We start from the raw sequence: 20,466 nt of genomic DNA on the forward strand, positions 1-20,466 counted from the left end.
GGAAAGAGAGGTGGGTCACAACGGACACTCTTAAGTATCAAGTCTTTCCTTAGCCTGAACTTTCCCAGACAGCACTTTCACACTACCAGACGTTTCCAGTAATAACTCTTTTCTGATGCGGAAGATCGGATTAAACCGCAACCACAGAGCATACTCAGAATTTTTTACCAACACTATTCTAATGACAATAGCAGCGGAATACAAACCTATAGCTCTGATACCACTGTTGGGTATCAGTCATACGACACAAGCACACACAACAAAGTATAAAGATGAGAAAATTTAGACTAGGCAAATAACTGGAAATTTTATACTAAGAGGAGAAATTACAACACTCTTTTGAATTCCTCAATTGCTTAAAAGAAAGAGAACTAAAGAAGGAAGAGAAGAGAATGGGATGAGGAAAGGGGAACCTTAACCTCTCTTTTATAACCAAAGGAGGAAGTCCCTTACAATGTTTTACTAGATGTGGGACTTCTCTCCTTCACAGATGCCACCTAGAGAAGCTGAAACTGCTAATACAGCTTTGTAGTCGTGTTTCACTACAATATAAGGAGGAGGAGGAGACGTAGAGTAGGGTGTGATTGGAGGAGGAGGAGGAACGATAGGAGTATTGGGAAGGCATAAACAGTTATGGGAAATGGGAGGTGGAAGTTTGGTCGTGTTACAGTTTGAAGGTGGAGATGACGGTGGTGGTGGAAAGGGTTTTGTGTAGTTTGTCTTGTTGCAATGTGGCGGCGGCGGTGGTGGTGGTGGTTGTGGTGGTGGAGGAGGAGGAGGAGGAGGAAAATAGTATGGATAATAGGGTGAACATGGTGGTGGAGAATATGGAGGACTCATTGTTGTTGTATCAGAATGATGATGATACTCTTTCTTTTTCTACAATGGATGTTGGAATATTTTAGTTGTTGAGATGAGTGTGATGAAGTGTCTATACCATTCTCTTTCACTCTTTTTCAACGATATATAAGTCATTTTTTGGATTAAAAAGAATTTATGTGATTATAGATCAATCTAAAATATGGAAATTTTAGATTATATCTATAGTCATTTTTCTTGTAGTGAGACGTCATAATGTTAGAACACTTAAAATAAAATTATAACTGAAAAACAAAATTACAAATGCATGATAAGTATTATATAATATTCTATTATAGATCAATCTAAAATATGGCAAACAGACAAGTAATGTCAAAAATTAAATCAGAAAGTATGTTTACATGGCAACCAAAATAAATGATAACAAATTAGCGAAGGTGTAGGTATTTAAAAATAAAGTGAAATTCTAAAGGTGAAAAAATAAAAGATAAAATTATAATGAATGTTAATAATATGAAAATCAGAAACTCTCATTTTTAATAAAAAAGTATAATAATAATAATAATAATAATAATAATAGTAATAATAATTAGAACGATATTATTAGAATCAGGATGCATCGTATTCATCTTTGTACTAAATTTAGGCAAAACTAAAAGAATAATAGTCAATGCAAAAGTTGAGAAGAGAATGCAGATATGCTTTTTCTTTACATGGAGCAATGCGGGCTGAGATGTGAGCCAACAACATGAAAATAAAATTGAAGAAATGATTCAAAAATTGTAAACAAAAGGAAGATATGCTTTTCTTTGATGGGAGGAATGCGTGTTGAAATGGATTAGTATGAGATTCTAGAGTGTTCAAAGGTTTTACACTCAAAAGAGCAAAGAAGAGATTAAAGTCAAGTGTGAGAGGTATACTTCATTTCAGCTAATTGCAGAGAGCATTACCTGAGTCTTTGAAGGTTTGTGGAAATTGCGGAGCACACATATCTTCAGGTAAATACAAAACACATTCATCCCTCTCTTCATCTTTTCTTTCCTATTTTCAACTTTTCCTTGTCTTCATTTGTGATATTACAAATGTTAATTTCAAAATTTCAAAATACATTTTTTTTAAAAAAAATACATATCTTATTATCAAAAAATTATTAAAAAAAAGTTGTTAATATATCAGGATATATGATAATAAGGTGCCATTTACAAACAACTGTATATAGGATTCATTAAGTCTTCTTCTATTCAAAATGAAAGAAATTTTAACAACCATGACGTTCTTGCTGTATTTTGAAAAAAATAGCATTGATGTATATTGTGGCCTTCAATGGTTCCTATACTTGTAGTTGAAGGGGAAGCACACTCTTTTCTCAAGTGCAATTATTAACTCATTGCTTTAATGCTTCAAATGGGTTTAGAAGAGCTCCTACATTTTGAATTCCTTCTATGCTAGACAAATGCACCCTTCAAAAATTAGTAAAGTCATAAGTAAAAATAGTAAAATTAGGATAAAGTTGATTACAAGGTTTCTGCTTATTTGGTATGTCTTTGTTAAAAGAAGACGCATTATATTATTGATGTAAATGTTTTGGACTGCTTTTCTTCTCATGTGCAATTCATTTGTTTATTTTTAGGTCCAAAGAAAAACATAAACAAAGCTTTTGTTTGTCCAAATTGGAGAGGATTAAGGGTTCACAGTTAAAGACAAGACGCAAGAAAAAAAAAGTAACATAAAGTTCACAAAGGATCAAGGTAAATACTTGTTTGCTTTGTTTTTCCAAATTGTTCTATCACATTTGTTTTACTATAATTGTGTAATAACTAGAATATGCGTGTTTCAAACAAGTATTTATTTTAAAGATAATAAGTTTATCATGTATTACAAGAAATTTACTAAATATCAACCAAATGTAAAGAAAAAAAATAATGACTAAATTATACAACATTTTATAAACTAAAATTTTTTTGTATCTAAAATATAATCTTTAGAAAAAATTATAATTAGTTTTAAATTAGTCTCTAACTTTAGCTATAAAAAATTAAGCTACTTATTATTATTATTATTATTTATTCTAAATTAGAGACTAATTAATTAGACTTTCATTCATAAACGAATTATAATTTTTATTAATAATAATAACTATTTTAGATATGAATAATTTTTAATTTATAAAATGATGTATAATTTAGTTAGTATAATATCTAATTTTTCTCTCTTTGAATTTGGTTGCTATTTAATAATTTGTTTGTAATGATGAGACTTAAACATGAGATAATGGTTACAAAATAAGCTTATATTATGTTATATTATGTTAAATGCCTCTTCATTTATGAATATAATAATATTTTTTATATAAATTATACAATTACCCTAGGATTGGTTGTAAATCATTTGGACTAAATATACAAAGGATATATATATCATTCATGAAGTTCCTCTTGATAACTTCCACCAATGTACTTGGTCTCCCTCTATGTTAATGATTTTTAAAGACTTTTAATAAACTTCAAGAAGAAATAAAATATTTTACCATTTCCAACATCTTTAGACAGACGAATATGAATAGTTAACATAACTTCTACCCATAACTAAGTCAATGTTTTTCTCTCTAGTTAGGCTCTAAAATAATATAGGAAAAGTTCACAAAGAAAAGTGCAAAAACTTGGTATGCTTTATAATATAGAGGAGTATTAGAACTTCATCTTTGTAGTTGAATCTACACAGGTACAATGGAGTCCGAATAAATGAATTTCAATGTAAATAATAAATCAATGTGAATGAAATACTACTTATTTAAATTCTTAAGATTTAAATCCTTAAGGTAAACCTCCAATTACGTATATATAATTTAATTTACACTTCAAAATAAAGTCAAACATAAAGTGAAGCCAAAAGGACACTTTACTCAAATTCAACCATACCAATCAGAATAATAATGTGGTTAAGGACATTTCTCTTGAAAAGATATAGATGGGATAAAATACTAAATAATGAAGGGTACGCAATATTAACCTATATTATATCTTAGCAAACAAATTAATGAGCTTATAAGGACACCTTCGTTGACATAAGAAGACACACACATATATACAAAATAGTTTTCTCATTTCTCTTGCTACAATATTTTCGAAGATTGGATGTTGATTCATTGATGTTCTGAATCAGTTTGTTTTTTTTTTCAATAATGTGTTGAAATTTTAATTGTCATATTTATGGTAATGGTGTGTTTATAATTGTCTCTCAATTTTAATTGTATTTTTGAATTTTTGAATCTTTGTTTCAATTGAATTAGAATTTCATTGATTAGTTTGAGAGATCAATCCCATAGCTAAATTGTAAAAACATAATTCTGTAAATTATAATTACAAGGTTTTTAACAGAATAGAAGAAGTATTCTTGTTTCTTGTGTTAAATTCATCATCTGATGAAAAGTAATTAAGAATAGCTTATTCTTATCTTGATAAGAAATGTCCTTATAATCTTGTCATTACATGTTATCATTCTATTTTAGTCTTTTTCTTTGTTTCTTCAAAGAAAACCGTGAGGATGAGTAATTCCGTGGAAGAATGAGGTTGTAAAAGTTTGGAAGAGATGAAGATTTGGTGGGTTTTGGTTCAGGTAGAATGAGTTTAATAGGGAAAGGTGAGGTCAAATCCTAAGGAAAGAAGTCTAAAATAGTCTAGAAAAGAAAACTAATATAAGGAGAGCTCAAGCAAGTAATGACCCTCAATTTAGGCAACATTTCTTTACTAAACTCAAAGCTGCTTTTACTAGATGTAGAGACCTTTCTTTATGGGCCAAGAAAACCTAAAAATGGTCTCCAAAAGGTAGAGTCAAAAATAATTTCAAACTAGTCTTGAAATTTGAATTTTATAGTCAAAAGAGAGCATGCATCTAGTGTGACTTTCCACCTAAGCAAGTACCATTTTCCTTGTCATGGCACGCTCGAGGTGGAGTCTTGCACTCCAAGTTTGTACCTTGTAGATTTAAGAAACCCTAGCTTCATGCATCTCACGTCAATCCCAAAAACTAGGCATATCTCCCTTTAGGTCCAAACTAGATTATTATGCTTAAACCCAAACTATGGTCCAAATAATAAATCCTATATTACTCGGTCAATTATACAAGACTCAAAATATCTTATTCCAATATTTATCAAAGAATCCTAGACTCGGTTTTTACATCTTTCTTAGCCTATATAAACATTAACTTTAAGTATGCTTAGCTCAAATGAAGTCTAATTCTCTTGGATCATTCCTGTCATAACTCTTGTGATTGGTCTCTTGGATAGGGTTTGCCATCATCCTCTCCCTCTTGATAATGATTTGACCTCATATCTAGAGAGTCTCGCTTATCATTCGTGCTAAATAATGGAATAAGATCACTAAATTAAAAGAAGCATTTACTTTATAACATTGGTCAAATATATGCATTGTTATTAACTCTTTTAATCAATTGAAAGGGACTATCCCTATGGGAGTCGAGTTTGAACTTCCTTTATTTTGAAAATCTTTCTTTGTACAAATGGAGGCAAGCTCAATCCCCTTCCTAAAATATAACTTCCCTCTTCCATTGTTATTTTGTTTCATATATCTCTGTGTTTGTTGTTGTATTTGGTGCTTCACACTCTCATGAATTTTCTTCATAAACTCAAACTTACATACCTCATACTTATGAATAAATTAGATAGAAAGCTTGTTGAGTTAAGAAAGAGAGATGAATCACTTGGATTACTTAATTAGCAATATCTTTCCTAGCCAAGGGAACTATATATTCTTACACAAAACGTCTTAAATGAAATTAAGTCAAAGACAAAGATGTCACACATTAAGCTATAAAATAAAACAAAGCAAGGAAAACAAGGAATAAAGTTCTACACTAAGCAGCCCTAAGGTGAGGCTTATTGGTACATTACATACTCACCTTGTAAAAACATTTTAATATATGATTAAAGTTCTAGTTAAGAGTTGAAAGAACACCTGAGACTCCCTCAATAGACTTAATTAGGCCAAGTTACACAATTAAGAATTTAAAACAAATACAACTCAGAAATATAAAGAAAGGAATTTCAAAACTTAAAAGTCTTTAAGTGTTTCACTCTACTCCTTCGCTCTTGGGTCTTTTGTTTTGTTTTTACACTCGATTGTGTATTTCTCTTGTAGTTCCACTTGTTTTTACTTCCAAAGATGAGTTCCCATACCTCTAAGTAGGAAACAACACCAACTGATATCCAAAAATAAGAGGTTGAGGAAAGTAAAGCAAGAAAAACACAAAATAAATGGAAGCTAAACACAAAGTACAATAACAAAATACTCAATAAAATGCACCTAGCTAATAAAATAAAATGAATTTTAAATTCAAAATGACAAAATAAAATAAAGCAAATTCACCTAACGAAATACTCAAGAAAATGTAAAAGCAGTTATGTATAAATTCAAAGAACACTTAGAAGCCAAATGAAAGTTCAAGAAGAAGTGGAATATTTGAAACAAACAAAAGACATATGAACATAAAAAAATTGGTACAAACAACTCTAGACATCACATAAAAGATGTCAGAATTAGAAAAAAATTGGAGAAGAAAAACTTATCTCTTTTAGGCCGTGAGCAGACAAGACTCAAGATACCAAATGATAGTTGTGTTATTTGCTTCTTCAACGCAACTGTGAGTATGGGTGACTCCATGGAAGAATGAGGTTGCAAAAGCATGAAAGAGATGAAGATTTGGTGGCATCTGGTTCAGCTAGAGTGAGCTTTCTAGGGAAAGGTGAGGCCAACTCCTAAGGAAGGAAGCCTAAAGCAGTATGAAAAATAGAACTAATCTAAGGAGAGCTCAAGCATCTAAATCGAACTCAATTTGGACAACATTTCTTTAATAAAACCAAGCTTATTTACAAGAGGTAGAGACCTTTATTTATAGGCCAAGAAACAGTAAAAATGATCTTCATAAAGTAAAACCAAAAACAATTCTAGAAATTTGAATTTTGGATGCAAAAGATAGCATGCCTATAGTGTGACTTGCCACCAAATCAAGTCACATTTTCCTTGTCATGGTGTGCTCAAGGAGTAGTGCACTCCAAGTTTGCACTTTCTAGGTTTACGAAACCCTAGTTTCATGCATCTCATATCAAGCCCAAAAATTAAGTATATCTCTCCCTTTAGATCTAAACTAGACTTTTAGGTCCCTATGGTTCAAATAATAAATCCTGGTTCATTATACAAAGAACCAAAATATCCTATTCTAATCTTTACAAAAGAATCTTAGACTAAGTCTTTATATCTTCCTTAACTAGATGAACATTGAGTCTACTTAGGCCAGATAAAGCCCAAGCCTCTTAGATCGTTTTGCTTTTGTAATTGGTCCCTTGACTAGGAATTTGCAATCATTTTACTATTCACCTATGATGTTATATCCTTATCAAATTATTACTTATGACTAGTCTTATACCATGTTTTAATACTTAGTCGAAACAACGTCCTTGGTTAAGATGATTATTCCTTACATGCTTTTAATGCAAGTTTGTGAATTATTTAGTCCTCGTCATAATTGTGTTACACACTTCTAATGTCTCTTCAAAATGTGTTACACGAGATCATAAGGTTTGTCTACTTATGTAGTATTTCATGAAATAAGAGATTAGAGAAAGTGTTATCTATTCTCCAACTTCACTAGACAAAAGTACAATATTTGGTTTTGTCATACATATAGTTTAGACGAAACCTTTAATTATTAATCTTTGAATTAGATGCAATATTTCATATGAATCGATCTTTCATTGCAATTCGTGAAACATAAATTTTTTTCAAATCATTCAATCATAATAAAAATAAAAACAGTATATATGTATTTGGAATGTTACAATTTGTTTGATTCAAATGGATACTTAAAGAATCAATGAAAAAAGTATGCTACATTGATATAAAAACACTCACTTATTTATGAATTTGTTGTGATTTTATGACTTTAATATTTGTGAATTGATATTGTTTTGTATATTGTAAAAGATTTGTAATGAGATAGTGAGCATCTCACTCTCTAAATTACATATTAAACTTAGTCTAATTACAGTAGTAGATAAATACCACTCCATGCAATGTTTTTAAATTTCTATTGTATTTGGATGTATACAATGTCATTTTATCTGTGTTATTAATTCTTTTTAAGTGTGTTATATTATCGCATAGTAATTGGTGTGACATCTTAAAAAGTAATTTCTAATATGCATTTAACTAACTACATTACACATATCCATTCAATCGAGATATATGTTAGATTCTTTGTCTTGGGACTATAAGTATTCCATGTTCATGGATTACACAAACGATTTACTCTTTCTTCCATGCATTAAAAAAATCTAACAATTTATTATAAATTAAAATTCATGTATTCAATTTGATTTAGATGGTGAGCATTGTATCTGATTTGGCAAAGTCAACTCTGGAGAAATTGATTAATGCAACAATAGAACAATCACGTTATATTTGTTGCTTCACATGCATTACTGATGACTTTGAAAAGGAAAGGGAAAATTTGATAGCAAAAAAGGAAACATGGGAAGAGTATGCTAGAGTGGCAACTAGAAGAGGTGATAACATACGAAAAAATGTCACCCAATGGCAAAAGCAAGCTAAAGAACTTATTGAAGAAGACACCAAAAAGAAAGTGACATGTTTCTTTGGATGGTGTCCTAACTGCAAATGGCAATATAGTAGGGGGAAGGAATTGGAAAGTAAGACAAAGGAGATTAGAAGACTTGTTGAACGCAACTTTGAAAATTTTGGAATCAGTCGTGATGTTCCTGACATTGAATATCACTCTTCTGAAAATTACATTTCTTTCAAAAGTAGAAAGTTGAAATTTGAAGAACTTTTTAATGCCTTGAAAGATGACAACAACTATATGATTGGATTGCAAGGGATGGGGGAACAGGAAAAACAACATTAGCAAAAGAGGTGGGTAAGGAGCTTAAGAAGTCAAAATGTTATAATCAAGTGATTGATACTACAATATCTAATACCCCTGATATAAAAGAGATTCAAGATGATATTGCAGGACCATTAGGACTGTTATTGAAGGATTGTACCGAATCAGAGAGGCCTAAAAAGTTGAAGGATAGATTAACCAATGGTGAAAAAATTCTTCTGATTCTAGATGATGTGTGGGGAGATATCAATTTTGAAGAAATAGGTATTCCATTTAAGGGCAACCATAATAATTGTAGAATTCTTGTGACCACTCGCGATATAAGAATATGCAATAAAATGGAATGTGAGAAGATAATTCAACTTGATATCTTACCAGAGGAAGAGGGATGGATATTGTTCCAAAAGCATGCTGCTTTAAGTAATAAATCCTTTAAAAGCATTCTTGATAGAGGTCGCAAAATTTCCAAAGAATGTAAAGGATTGCCAATTGCAATTGCTTTAATTGGTCGTAGTTTAAAGGGTTCACGACTTCTGGAAGAATGGGATGTAGCCTTAAAATCCTTACAAAAGTCCATGCACGTACATGATAATATAGATGAAAGTCTGAGAAAAGTTTATACATGTCTAAGGTATAGTTATGACAATATGAAGGATGAAACAACCAAGAATTTTTTCCTTTTATGTTCTTTGTTTCGAGAAGATGAAGAAATATCTGAAGAACTTTTAGTCAGACTTGCTAAAGGAGCACCTCTCATTGACAAAATTAATGACAATGACAGTTACGACGAATGTCGTAAGAAAGTTATTGTAGCAAAATATAAACTCATAGATTCATGTTTACTTTTGAATTGTAAATCTGGAAGAGTAAAAATGCATGACTTGGTTCGTGAAATGGCTTTGTGGATAGCTAACGAGGAGATTGTGGCAGTGAATACATCTAAGAAGAATGAAATGACAAAGGTTGAAAAGGGGAAGGATATTAAATATTTATTATGTAGAGGAGAAATCAATGATTTGTTTTACTCCAAGTTTGATAGATCTAAACTTGTTATTCTTATTGTCTACATGTATAAAACGGATCATGTGGAGGTCCCAAATTCATTCTTTGAAAACATAGAAGGGCTTCAAGTTTTGATTTTATCAAATACTTACTTTAGGGTGCTTGAACGTATGTTTCCATTTATGATGATGAGACCAAGTTTATCATTGCCTCAGTCAATTCAAAGGTTGACCAATATGAAATCTTTATACCTCAAAAGATTCAAATTAGGTGACATCTCGATTATTGGAAACCTACAGGCCCTTGAGACTCTCGAGTTGGTTGAATGTATGATGGATGAATTGCCTAGGGAGATTGGAAAACTGGTGAATCTTAAATTATTGAATTTGAATTATTGTCGTTTTGAAAGGAGCAATGTATTTGAAGTGATTAGAAGTTGTTCTTCATTGGAAGAGTTGCATTTAGTAACCACTAATGGTAATAAAATTTTTAAAGATTGCCATCTACAGCTTCCTAACTATCAAAGGTTTTGTATAGTGGAACATAGCTTCCTGGAAAATTTTTACCCTGAATGGTTTTTAAGGAATTCCCTGCATGTGGATAACGCTATGGAAATTTTTTCTCAGGAGACATTGAAGAATCTAGTTCAAAAAGCAGAAATTCTTAGATTAAGTGGACCTCTAGGAGTATGGAAAAATCTCATACCTGATATTATTTTTCCTGAAGATGAATCTACGAGTAATCTAAAGGAGATTGCATTGGCAGATAATTCACAACTCACATGCCTAATTGACAATAATGATTCTCTTGTGCAAAGTGCCTTATCCAGGTTGGTTATGCTTAAACTTGTAGGAATGGAAAATTTGAAAGAAATATGCAATGGACCCCTTCCCTCTGAACTTCTAAAAGATTTAGAAACAATAGATCTATCTAATTGCATACATTTGCAAGGCGCATTGTTTAAGAGCAAGATCTCCCTCTGCAATCTTAAATGCTTGTCTATCTCGCAATGTCCAATGTTGACATCTCTGTTTGAGTTGTCGACGACACAAAGCCTATATTCGTTGGAGACATTGCGGATAGAGCATTGTGAACAATTGAAAAGTATAATAAGAGATGAAAACAAATTGAAAGATTCTGGAGAAGAAATAGTTGATACTCATAATAATAACAAGAGTACTATTTCAATATTTCCAAATTTAACCACTCTTCATGTCTCCGACTGTCACCTGTTACAATTTGTACTTCCGGTGACTCAAAAAATTCCAAAACTTGAAGATACTAGAATAGGCGAATGTGATGGGTTAAAATACTTATTTGGCCGATACCAACATGAGCATGAACAGGAAGATTTGCATCAAGAATTAAAAGACGTCATAAAAGATGTTTATCTATATAATTATGACTAATCATATAACAATCTCATCTCATCTCAATTAGGTTAACATTATGTTAATATTTTATTTGTGTTTAAAATTGAAAACACTCTTTTAGAAATAAATTTCCTAAACATGATATTATTAAACTTTTGATACGCAACAATAGATAGCTAATGGCTGAAATTTGAAAAATTGAATATTTTATTTATAAAACATTCTGTGGAGGAATTAAACATTTAGTTATTTAATTAACGCAGGTAAGTTATTCGTAATACATTGTTACATGTGTCAATACAATTTTTATTATTCATGTAAACAGTTAACATGTGATAAAACTAAATTCTTTATTCTTTCAGAATAAAATTATTTAACAATGACGTCAGTTGTTTGAAAATGAGATAATTTTAAAGCACGATATTGTATAATTACATAGTATTTTACCAAAAATATAAAATATTCATTCGTAAGATGCCACATGTGTTTTCTCTTTCTCTTGTCTGAAACATCAGTAAAAAACTAAGTTGACTTCTGAATCTTGTTATTGGTGGAATGTGTTAAGAGAAAAGATAGATTTATTGTATAGTTTGGGTGGGAGCATGAGGCATTTTCTGACTATGGTGAACACTTTGCAGGTAAATGAGCCCAATGCAAATGATGTGATTGCACAAGAAATGAATGTGAAACTGGAAAATTTGTCATTGAATGATACATCCAAGATTCTTTTTACTCTACAAAACGTTACTGAGTTACATATTCTGAGTTGTGAAAAAGTTGAAGTACTATTTTGTGCTTCTGCGCTGGAATGTTTACCATATTTAGGTGCACTTAACATCTATAGATGCAATGAATTAAAACAGATAATTGGTGAGGATGCAAAGAATCATAGAAAGCCATTTTTCCCAAGGCTGAAAGCACTTATCATAAGAGAATGCAACAAATTGAAATGCATCTTTCCCGTTCCAACTTCCAAAATGGTACCCATGTTAGAAGCTCTGTTAATCATGGAAGCAAGTATGCTAGAGGAAGTATTCGAAGGAAACTGTTATGAAAAGGTTGGGATTCCAAATCTGAAAACTGCAGGCTTTGTTGAACTTCCAAGCCTTCGCCAGAAGATTGAATTTCTTACCCAAAAACAGTTTTTGGTGAGGAATTGCCCAAAACCGTACATCCCTTCATTCCCTCAAGATCTCAAACATTTTTCATATTCTATGACAGGTACTATATGCGATTTTTTTACACATTACGCATTGGTTTTTCATTAGTTTTTCTAAAGATATATATCACAAGCTTGGAATAATAAAAAATCATTATTATTATTATTTAAAAAAATATGTAAAAGGTCTAAAATGCTGTTAGTATAGTCATTAACTACAAACGATCTAAATATTGTAGAAATATAACTAATTAATGCAAGAATTTAAACTATTTTTTATTTAAAAGATAACATATATATATATATATATATATATATATGTTTAGAATTTAACTTTAAAATTATGATTCTTAAGCGCACACATTTTATTTTATTCTTGTTAGTACTTTTTGAATAGGGTGTTACTATCTTTTCTGTAGAATATTTCAAAAATCGGGATCTCCATGAGCAAATAAGTGGAGCTCTTGATAATCTTAAACCCAAAGAGATTGGCAATGAGAATCCAAGGAGAGAAGACTCTGGAGTTGAAGCAGCATCCACTAGTAAAAAATTGCATTTTTAACTCGTATATTATGCTTCGGTTTTTTCGGAACCGAAGCGTATCAGACGCGGTGGCAGGACTGTAATTTTTAAATCATTATATGCCTCGGTTGCTAAACAACCGGTGTCTAAAAGGCATACTGACTCGGTTAACAGAATGGACCGAGGTATATACTTCAGATGAAAAAGTTACTGCCTCGGTTAACAAATTGACCGAGGCATATATCTTGGGCTTGGACTGATCCGCTTCGAGAAAACCTAGCAGCTACCTCTTTTTCCTTTTATTTTTCTCACTTCTCTCTCGTTCCAATCTCACTTCTCTCGTTCCAATCTCACTTCTCTCTCGTTCCAATCTCCACTTCGAGAAAACCCCGCCGCTGCCCCTCTCTCGTTCCAATCTCCACTTCGAGAAAACCCCGCCGCTGCCCCGCCGCTGCCCCGCCGCTGCCTCGCCACTGCCGGGAGGCACCACCACCTCGTTCTGGGCGACGGCTCGAGTGCAGCTTCTACCTCACCTGCCATCGCGTCTCTGGAGCGAAGAGCAAGCGACCCCGCCGCTGCCCCGCCGCTACAAGGAGCCACCACCACCTCGCCTGTGCAAGCGGCCCCGTCTCTGGAGTGAAGAGCAAGCGGCCCCGTCTCTGGAGCGGTGGCTGTTGGCGGTGGCTTTTGGCGGTGAAAAATCTTAGATCTACAGATCTGAAGGCCCGGCTGTTGGCGGTGGCTTTTGGCGGTGGCTGTTGGCCGTTCGCAACCTCACGGTGAAGCCGAGGCCAGTCGTCGGACCGCTGTTGCTCAGCAAAGTCGTCGTTGTTGGCTCCATTTTACGCAGGTGAAGGTGAAGAAGAAGCAGAGCACGGGCTTAAGGATTTTTTCGTTTTTGTGTTTTCTTTTTTGTATTGTATGATCCTGTTATATTTATGAAAGAATCTGAATATGATTTTAGCCTCTCTGGATATTTTTCTCTCTGGTTTTGCTCTCTTTTTCTGGTTGTGGTTTCATAGAGTTTGAGATCGAAAGATGCAACAGAGGAAATGATAATAAAAATGCAGAGGAAATGATAATAAAGATGCAACAGAGAAAATGATAATAAGTTAATCTGATTGAAGGTGATCTGTTAATGGAGGTCATCGGCCTGGAAAATCGAAAACCACTATACTGCCTCGGTTCAGGTCTCAAACGAGGCAGTAGAATCCAAGATATTGACTCGGTTCAGTAGAAACCGAGGCAAAATTCTATCGTTTTTCGACTCGGGTCACAACCGAGGCAAAAAGAGATAAACTTTTTACCTCGTCTGTATATGCCTCGGTTAGGAAACCGGTGTCTATAACCGAAAATAACCGAGGCCATATCCCTTTATTGTACTAGTGATCATGCAGAGGGAGTGAGTTAACTTCATCACAGAACAATGCAAACCAATCTACTCTTGCCAAGATTGATGAAGACAACAAACAACGTGAGGATGTAGTGAAAGAAAGCAAAGAAAGAGTAGAGGAAGAACAACAAATTGTTGTTGGAAAAGCTTCATCAATGCCAATATCACCAACAGATTTTCCTCTAGATAAAACACATTCACCAGTAAGTTTCTTGTTTTAGTTCAATGAGCAATTAACATACAAAATCGTATCTGATAAACCAACAACATGACACACTAAGAAAATGATACTTCTCGCATAAATTTTTATTCCAATAGTGTAAATACCATTACGCTACGCACATAATGGGTAGATCATCATAATAGGAAACAAAAGCAGTATTATTAACAAAAAAAAAAAAAATACTCGTAACATCTCATTTTTTTATGGCTAATAAAATAAAACATTTTCATAACTAATAGTATAATAGTATATTACTATTGTTATCCTATAAAGTATAATTGTATTAACATAACATATATACATCTCAAACTACTATGTTCTGTTCTATCACAAAACTATACATTACAAAAATTACTATTTTCTATCTAATCAGAGAGTTGGATTCTCGTTATCTAAAAGTGTTTCTAGAAGTGCATTTTCATTTTCTTATCGTTAAGGTGATCATTATTGAAAAAAAAAGATAAATTAATTTATAAAAGAAACATCATACCTCAATAATCATATCATATAATCATATCATAACATACCTCAATACATTTCAAATAGATGTAAAACTATATACCACACATCAAAACACTCTTCTAAACTTAATTATTTAGATATCATGCATTGAGATTAGATTCAATGGAAATTGTGAACTTGTAGTGGCCCTTGTTTCATTGTAAGGGCAGTGTGAATGGATTACACCATATCACATATAAGGTTCCTGTCATAAGAACACTGAAATTGTTTTTTATACTATAACCTTCTACTAATTTGGCCCATCTTTACTTAACCTAGTGAAACATAAAGGTCCACATTATTTGGACATATTCTCTACATAGGAAGGGAGCCCAATAACCCAACAAATATAACACACAATGTCATACATATGTTCCCCACTTTCAACCAATCTCACCACATATAATTTAATACAATCTAAACATTTACAATGCATAATTTATTTTCCATTTCATTTGCATAATAAGTATATCAAAATGATGAAAAAATTATTGTAACCACAAACCTCTAATCCAAGATATCAATGGTCAAACTAAATATTCATATGTCTAGGGACACCTGTCAAAATTTTAGTTTGATTCAACGATTAACGAAGTACGAATCCAAAATTTCCTAAGATGACTCAAAGCTAGAAAACCCAACTCGCGCAACCAGAGGTTGTCTCTGTTGGATCTATCGAGGAGCAGGTTCACCAGAGAGACACAATACCAAAAAACACCAATGAGATATGAGCCCAACTATATAAAGGATTGACATTACTCTCTACCCAAAACCTTAAGGTAATAGGTTAATGAGTCTTTCATCTTTATATAGTGCTTTACTTTCTCATTTCTATCCAATATCTAATGTGCACTAGCAAAAAAATTGTTTTTAAACTCGCGTTATAGGCTTCGGTTAAGGTGAAACTGAAGCCTATTAAAATGCGGTGGTATTTTTGTAACTTAAGTGAACTTATACGTCTCGGTTCAAAATCAACTGAAGCATATAAGTCATATTACCTCGGTTAAAGCAACGACCGAAGCCTAAAAGTCTACCTGCTAATGCAAAATAATGTTTATGCCTCGGTTTAAACGGAAACCGAGGTATATAATCATTTTATATTTTTTTTCATTTTTTTTCTGAGAACTATATGCCTCGGTCAGGTGTAGAATCGAGACTTATATGGATGTATTGCTTCAGGCGAGCAGAGAACCGAGGCATATGTGCACGTATCTTAACCAAAAAAAAACGTAACCTTTCATTTTCATTTCCTTCTTCCTCCAGATCTGGCTCCCTCCCTGGCTCCCTGGCTCTCCCTCCTTTCCTTCTACCTGCACGTCCAGATCTGACTCCCTCCCTCACTTTCTCACTCCGTCACTCTCTCAGTCAATCCCTCGCTTCGTCACTCTCTCAGTCCCTCGCTCCGTGGCTCCCTCGCCCTCGCATCGTTGCTCCATCGCTCCCTCGCACTGTCGCTCCATCGCTCCCTCGCCCTCGCTCCGTCGCTCTCGCTCTCGCGATCTCACTCTCGCTCTCGCGATCTCGCTCTCGCTCTCGCGATCTCGCTCCATCACTCTCGCTCTCGCCACTCGCTCCGCCGCTCTTGCTTCCATTGTTCCGTCGGTCTCGCTTCCCTTAACTTTGCATCGTTCTTAGAGTTTTCCAAAATGTTAGGGTTTGATTTGTCTGTGTATTCTTCGAATTTCAGATTCTGCCAACCCGAGGAAGATTGTTGGACACAATTTGAGGTGTGGGAGGGAGAGGAAAAGGGGGTGGTAGGTTATCAGAGAAAACGATTTTACAGAGAGAGAGGTGGCTGAATTGGGGTTTGAATTGTAGAGACAAAAATGGGGGTGGCAGTGGAAGTGTTGTGAATTAGGCCTGATGTGATGTTTGAAGAGAGTGAGAAGCAAAACTCGGAAACAAAGTTGGTGGCGGTGGCGGAGTCGCTGTGTGCTGTGTTCGTGGTGGTTTTCATCACCCTGGAACTTCAAGGACTGGGGTCTCCTTCCTTGTAAAATCACTTGATGAATTTGAGTATTATTATGCCAAAATGTGTGCAAACATATCTTGTCTCAAGTCAAGGCTAGAGCATCCCATGAGGTCCCTCTAACCACCCTTCTCTAGAGTTGGCCCAACCTCTCCGGAGATCCATCAAACACCTCCATCCTACCACAAATACTCACCAAAACCTCACCAATATTGTGAGCCCACCACCATATCCATTACTTCCGCACAAATTCCACTTCCATAGCTTCATCTTCGCGCTTTGGCCCAACCTAGCTCGAGGAGGACGCTATAAGCTGCGTCCTCGTCGCCGTTTCGTCCTCGCCGCCGTTTCTCCCTCGTCACCGTGTTTTGATATGCTTTGGTTCAACAAAAACCGAGTCATAATATATGAGTTAAAAATGTTATTTTTTTACTAGTATATACTCCTTGATTTAATAGTTATGTAGAGTTCATTGCTATGATCGATTCTGTTATCTCTAATAAAGATTGAGATTAGAATTAAAGAGAAATAATAGAGAAAAAACTTAAAGAAAAGGTTTAGAGAAACGACAATTTTATATAAAATGAAATTCAACTATTAAAAATATTTATATAACTTAAACCTTTTATAATTAAAATATTATACTATTCTCTTGTAAAACTCACCACCACTCTAGGTTTTCACACAACTGATTTACATTTGAGTGATATCTTGCATTTGAAAAATAAACAGATCAAATATAACGAGAGTTTATAGATAACGTGAATGATACTATTTCTGCTCACTCAAATAATAATAAACAAAAGTCATTAATATCAGTGCTATTTTTCAATTAAGGTATAATATACACGTCGCGTATATTGTTTATATTAACAACGAAAGACAAATGAGCAAAATAATGACATAAAATAATAGTTATGTCACTCATTTAAACAAAAAATAAAAATATAAGAATTTTGAGTATAAATTAAATTAAAATATTTAATAAAAATTAATAAAAAAAATACTCAAATAGTTATTGAGATTTTAATACTTTATTTACTCTTCATATTCCTCTAACATCATATACTATTAATAAATCTATATGCAGATTTTCAGGGAACATCTAACTCAGTGTTTACCAATTCTCAAAATACTAATTCTACAGGTTCTGACTCTCTTTTTTCTACTTATTTTCTTTACTCAACATGCCTTGGGGTACTCACCAAGCTGTGATAAAAAGTTTTAAAACTACCACATCGTAGTAAAACAATAACCTAACACATGTTTTCGGTTTTGGATTATAATTTTCAAATTGAAATTGAGTTTTAAAATAAATACGTTGGATCCACTTTAAAAATTACACAAATGTTATTTAAGTACTACCTAGAACTATCATTTAGTGTTTGGATTTAGTATGCATATTGATATGATATTTAAATTATCATTTACAACTCTTACTATTATTATTGTATATAATTTTTTTTTTTTACATATGCCATTATCACTGAGGCATATTTATATGATGATTCTTTTCTACTATGGTTATATTCGATTAATTTAGAATTTGAATTCAGTTTTCAAATTAGAAAACATTTGATCGAATAAAATAAATTAAAAATCGGCCATTGTGTTTTAAGCAAAGTCAATCGGTTCATTAAACTCCCCAACGTCGCGTCAGACTAATTTTTTTAACCAATTGGTCAACTCATAGTCAGTCAAATTGAACTGTGTGGAATTTTGACCGCCCTAATTTTCCAAACATATTATATTTATGTAATTAATATTATTTTTAAATCATTAATTTTTATTTAAAGTTATTTTGTATTTATTTATTTATATTTTCTTCAGACGCATATTTTTTCTTTTGCATTCTAATTTATATATTTTCTGGAAACAGATTATTTAAGACATTCGATAAAGTAAAACTATTCTCTAGCATAGATGTTTTGTTTCATTTATGGTAACAGAGAGAAAAAAGTACAAAGTAAAGAGGAAAAAAAATTAACGGAAGAAAATAAGCAATTGAAGCTAGCTTGTATTAATTATCAAAATATCATTTATAAACAAATACTCTTACACTTTTAAAAATATTATTTATAATTAAAAGCACACACTTTTAATCTTGTGATGAATTACGTTGAGAGGTGTTTAATATTTATTATATGATCAGAAGCGACAGATCAACCTATAAAGAATATATTAACAGAGATAGCAGATGATCTTGACGAAGACTCTAAAACCACAGAGATTAGGAGTCAGAATGAAATGACAAAAGCAAAAGAAGACTTTTCAATTGATGTTAAAGCTGAGGTATTATCAGGAACTGACTTCACTTCATCGCAGGTCAACACAATCAATCTATTTCCGTTAACATATCTAACTGCAAATCACATTCAATCAAATACTCAATTTAATAACTCGTTTATTTTATGCAGGAAACAAAGAAAACTTGTGAAGATGGAACTGCATCACCATATGAGAAGACGATAGCGTTGTCAACTGATTCAGAATCAGTTAGTTCATTGTTTCACTTATCAGTTACTTTTGAATGTAGTGAAATATTATATATATAACTTCCCATGCTAAAAACTAGTGTTGCTTGTTTTCTATTCATAAAATATAAAGAGATTGAAGCTGATGTAATGACGGATTGATTGAATCTATGTAGGAACATGGTGAAGCTCAAATATCTGTACCGTTTTCAGTTTTGAATATAGAACTTGAAACCACTGAAGATGTTGGTGTTGGAGACATTCAAGAAGCTTCTCCAGGTTACAAGAAGATATCTTGTATTTTGTTTTATCCGCATATTAATTGTTCTAAGAGAGATGACATATGAATTTGATCACTTGAATGTGTTTTTATTGTTTTTCTTTTGAATGACATTTCCTTTTCAGAGAAACTTGCTGAGATCACTCAAGATTCAAGTTCTGGTTATAGTGTAAGAAGGGAGCTTGAGCAACTTGTCTCTAAGAAGCATTTGGGGTCAGAGAACTTGGCTCTGTTAAGCAATTTCCTTGTGAAGCATCCTTCTCTTCGTTTAGCAGACGATGCCATGAGTGAGAGATACAAGGGCTTTGCCTACACTTGTCTGGCTGAGCTTTTGAAGTTTCTCCAAAGCCATAGTGTGTTTATGTCAAGCCACCCTGAATTTGTTGAATTGTTAAAAGATCTGCGTAACTGTGGTTTCAATAAGGATTGGTTGGATGATGTTGAAAGACTCAAGCTACTTTGAAATAGATTAGTGTGAGATTCTAGAGTGTTCAAAGGTTTAATCTAAAAAACAAAGAGATTGAAGTTAAGTGTTGAATTGTTAAGGACTTTTTATGTTAGGGAAACTATTAATGATAGACTTTTCGTAGTGTATTTGTAAACTATGAAGATTTTCGAAATATAATATCTCACTCTAGATAGAGAAAAACAGATACGGAAACATACTATGCCTATGAGAATTTTAATAGTCATGCTCATTTTAGTATAAATCTTCCTCAACTAGAAAATTAATCTAATAATTAATAAGTGGTATTTTAGTTTTGTTTCATAAAAAAAATTTATATCAGTTTTGGATCTGATATAAAAATTGAATTTCTTCTATATCTCTTG

At 32.8% G+C, this 20,466-nt stretch overlaps 2 protein-coding genes across 2 annotated transcripts; both read left to right on the top strand.

Moving 5' to 3' along the window:
- Positions 1-2,471: 2,471 nt before the first annotated feature.
- On the top strand, positions 2,472-20,216 carry LOC128193983 (uncharacterized). The gene is made up of 7 exons (XM_052868242.1): positions 2,472-2,567; positions 11,753-12,335; positions 17,972-18,028; positions 19,034-19,206; positions 19,299-19,376; positions 19,532-19,634; positions 19,761-20,216. The coding sequence occupies exons 2-7, from the start codon at positions 11,792-11,794 to the stop codon at positions 20,096-20,098; spliced, it is 1,293 nt and encodes a 430-aa protein (XP_052724202.1). The 5' UTR covers positions 2,472-2,567; positions 11,753-11,791; the 3' UTR covers positions 20,099-20,216.
- LOC108346726 (probable disease resistance protein At1g15890) lies at positions 8,218-11,150 on the top strand. The gene is made up of 2 exons (XM_017585779.2): positions 8,218-8,666; positions 8,732-11,150. Exons 1-2 carry the CDS (start codon positions 8,218-8,220, stop codon positions 11,148-11,150), a joined length of 2,868 nt encoding a protein of 955 aa, XP_017441268.2.
- Positions 20,217-20,466: the final 250 nt, after the last annotated feature.

The sequence above is a fragment of the Vigna angularis genome, chromosome 9, assembly GCF_016808095.1.
Source record: "Vigna angularis cultivar LongXiaoDou No.4 chromosome 9, ASM1680809v1, whole genome shotgun sequence".
Taxonomy (NCBI): Eukaryota; Viridiplantae; Streptophyta; class Magnoliopsida; order Fabales; family Fabaceae; genus Vigna; species Vigna angularis.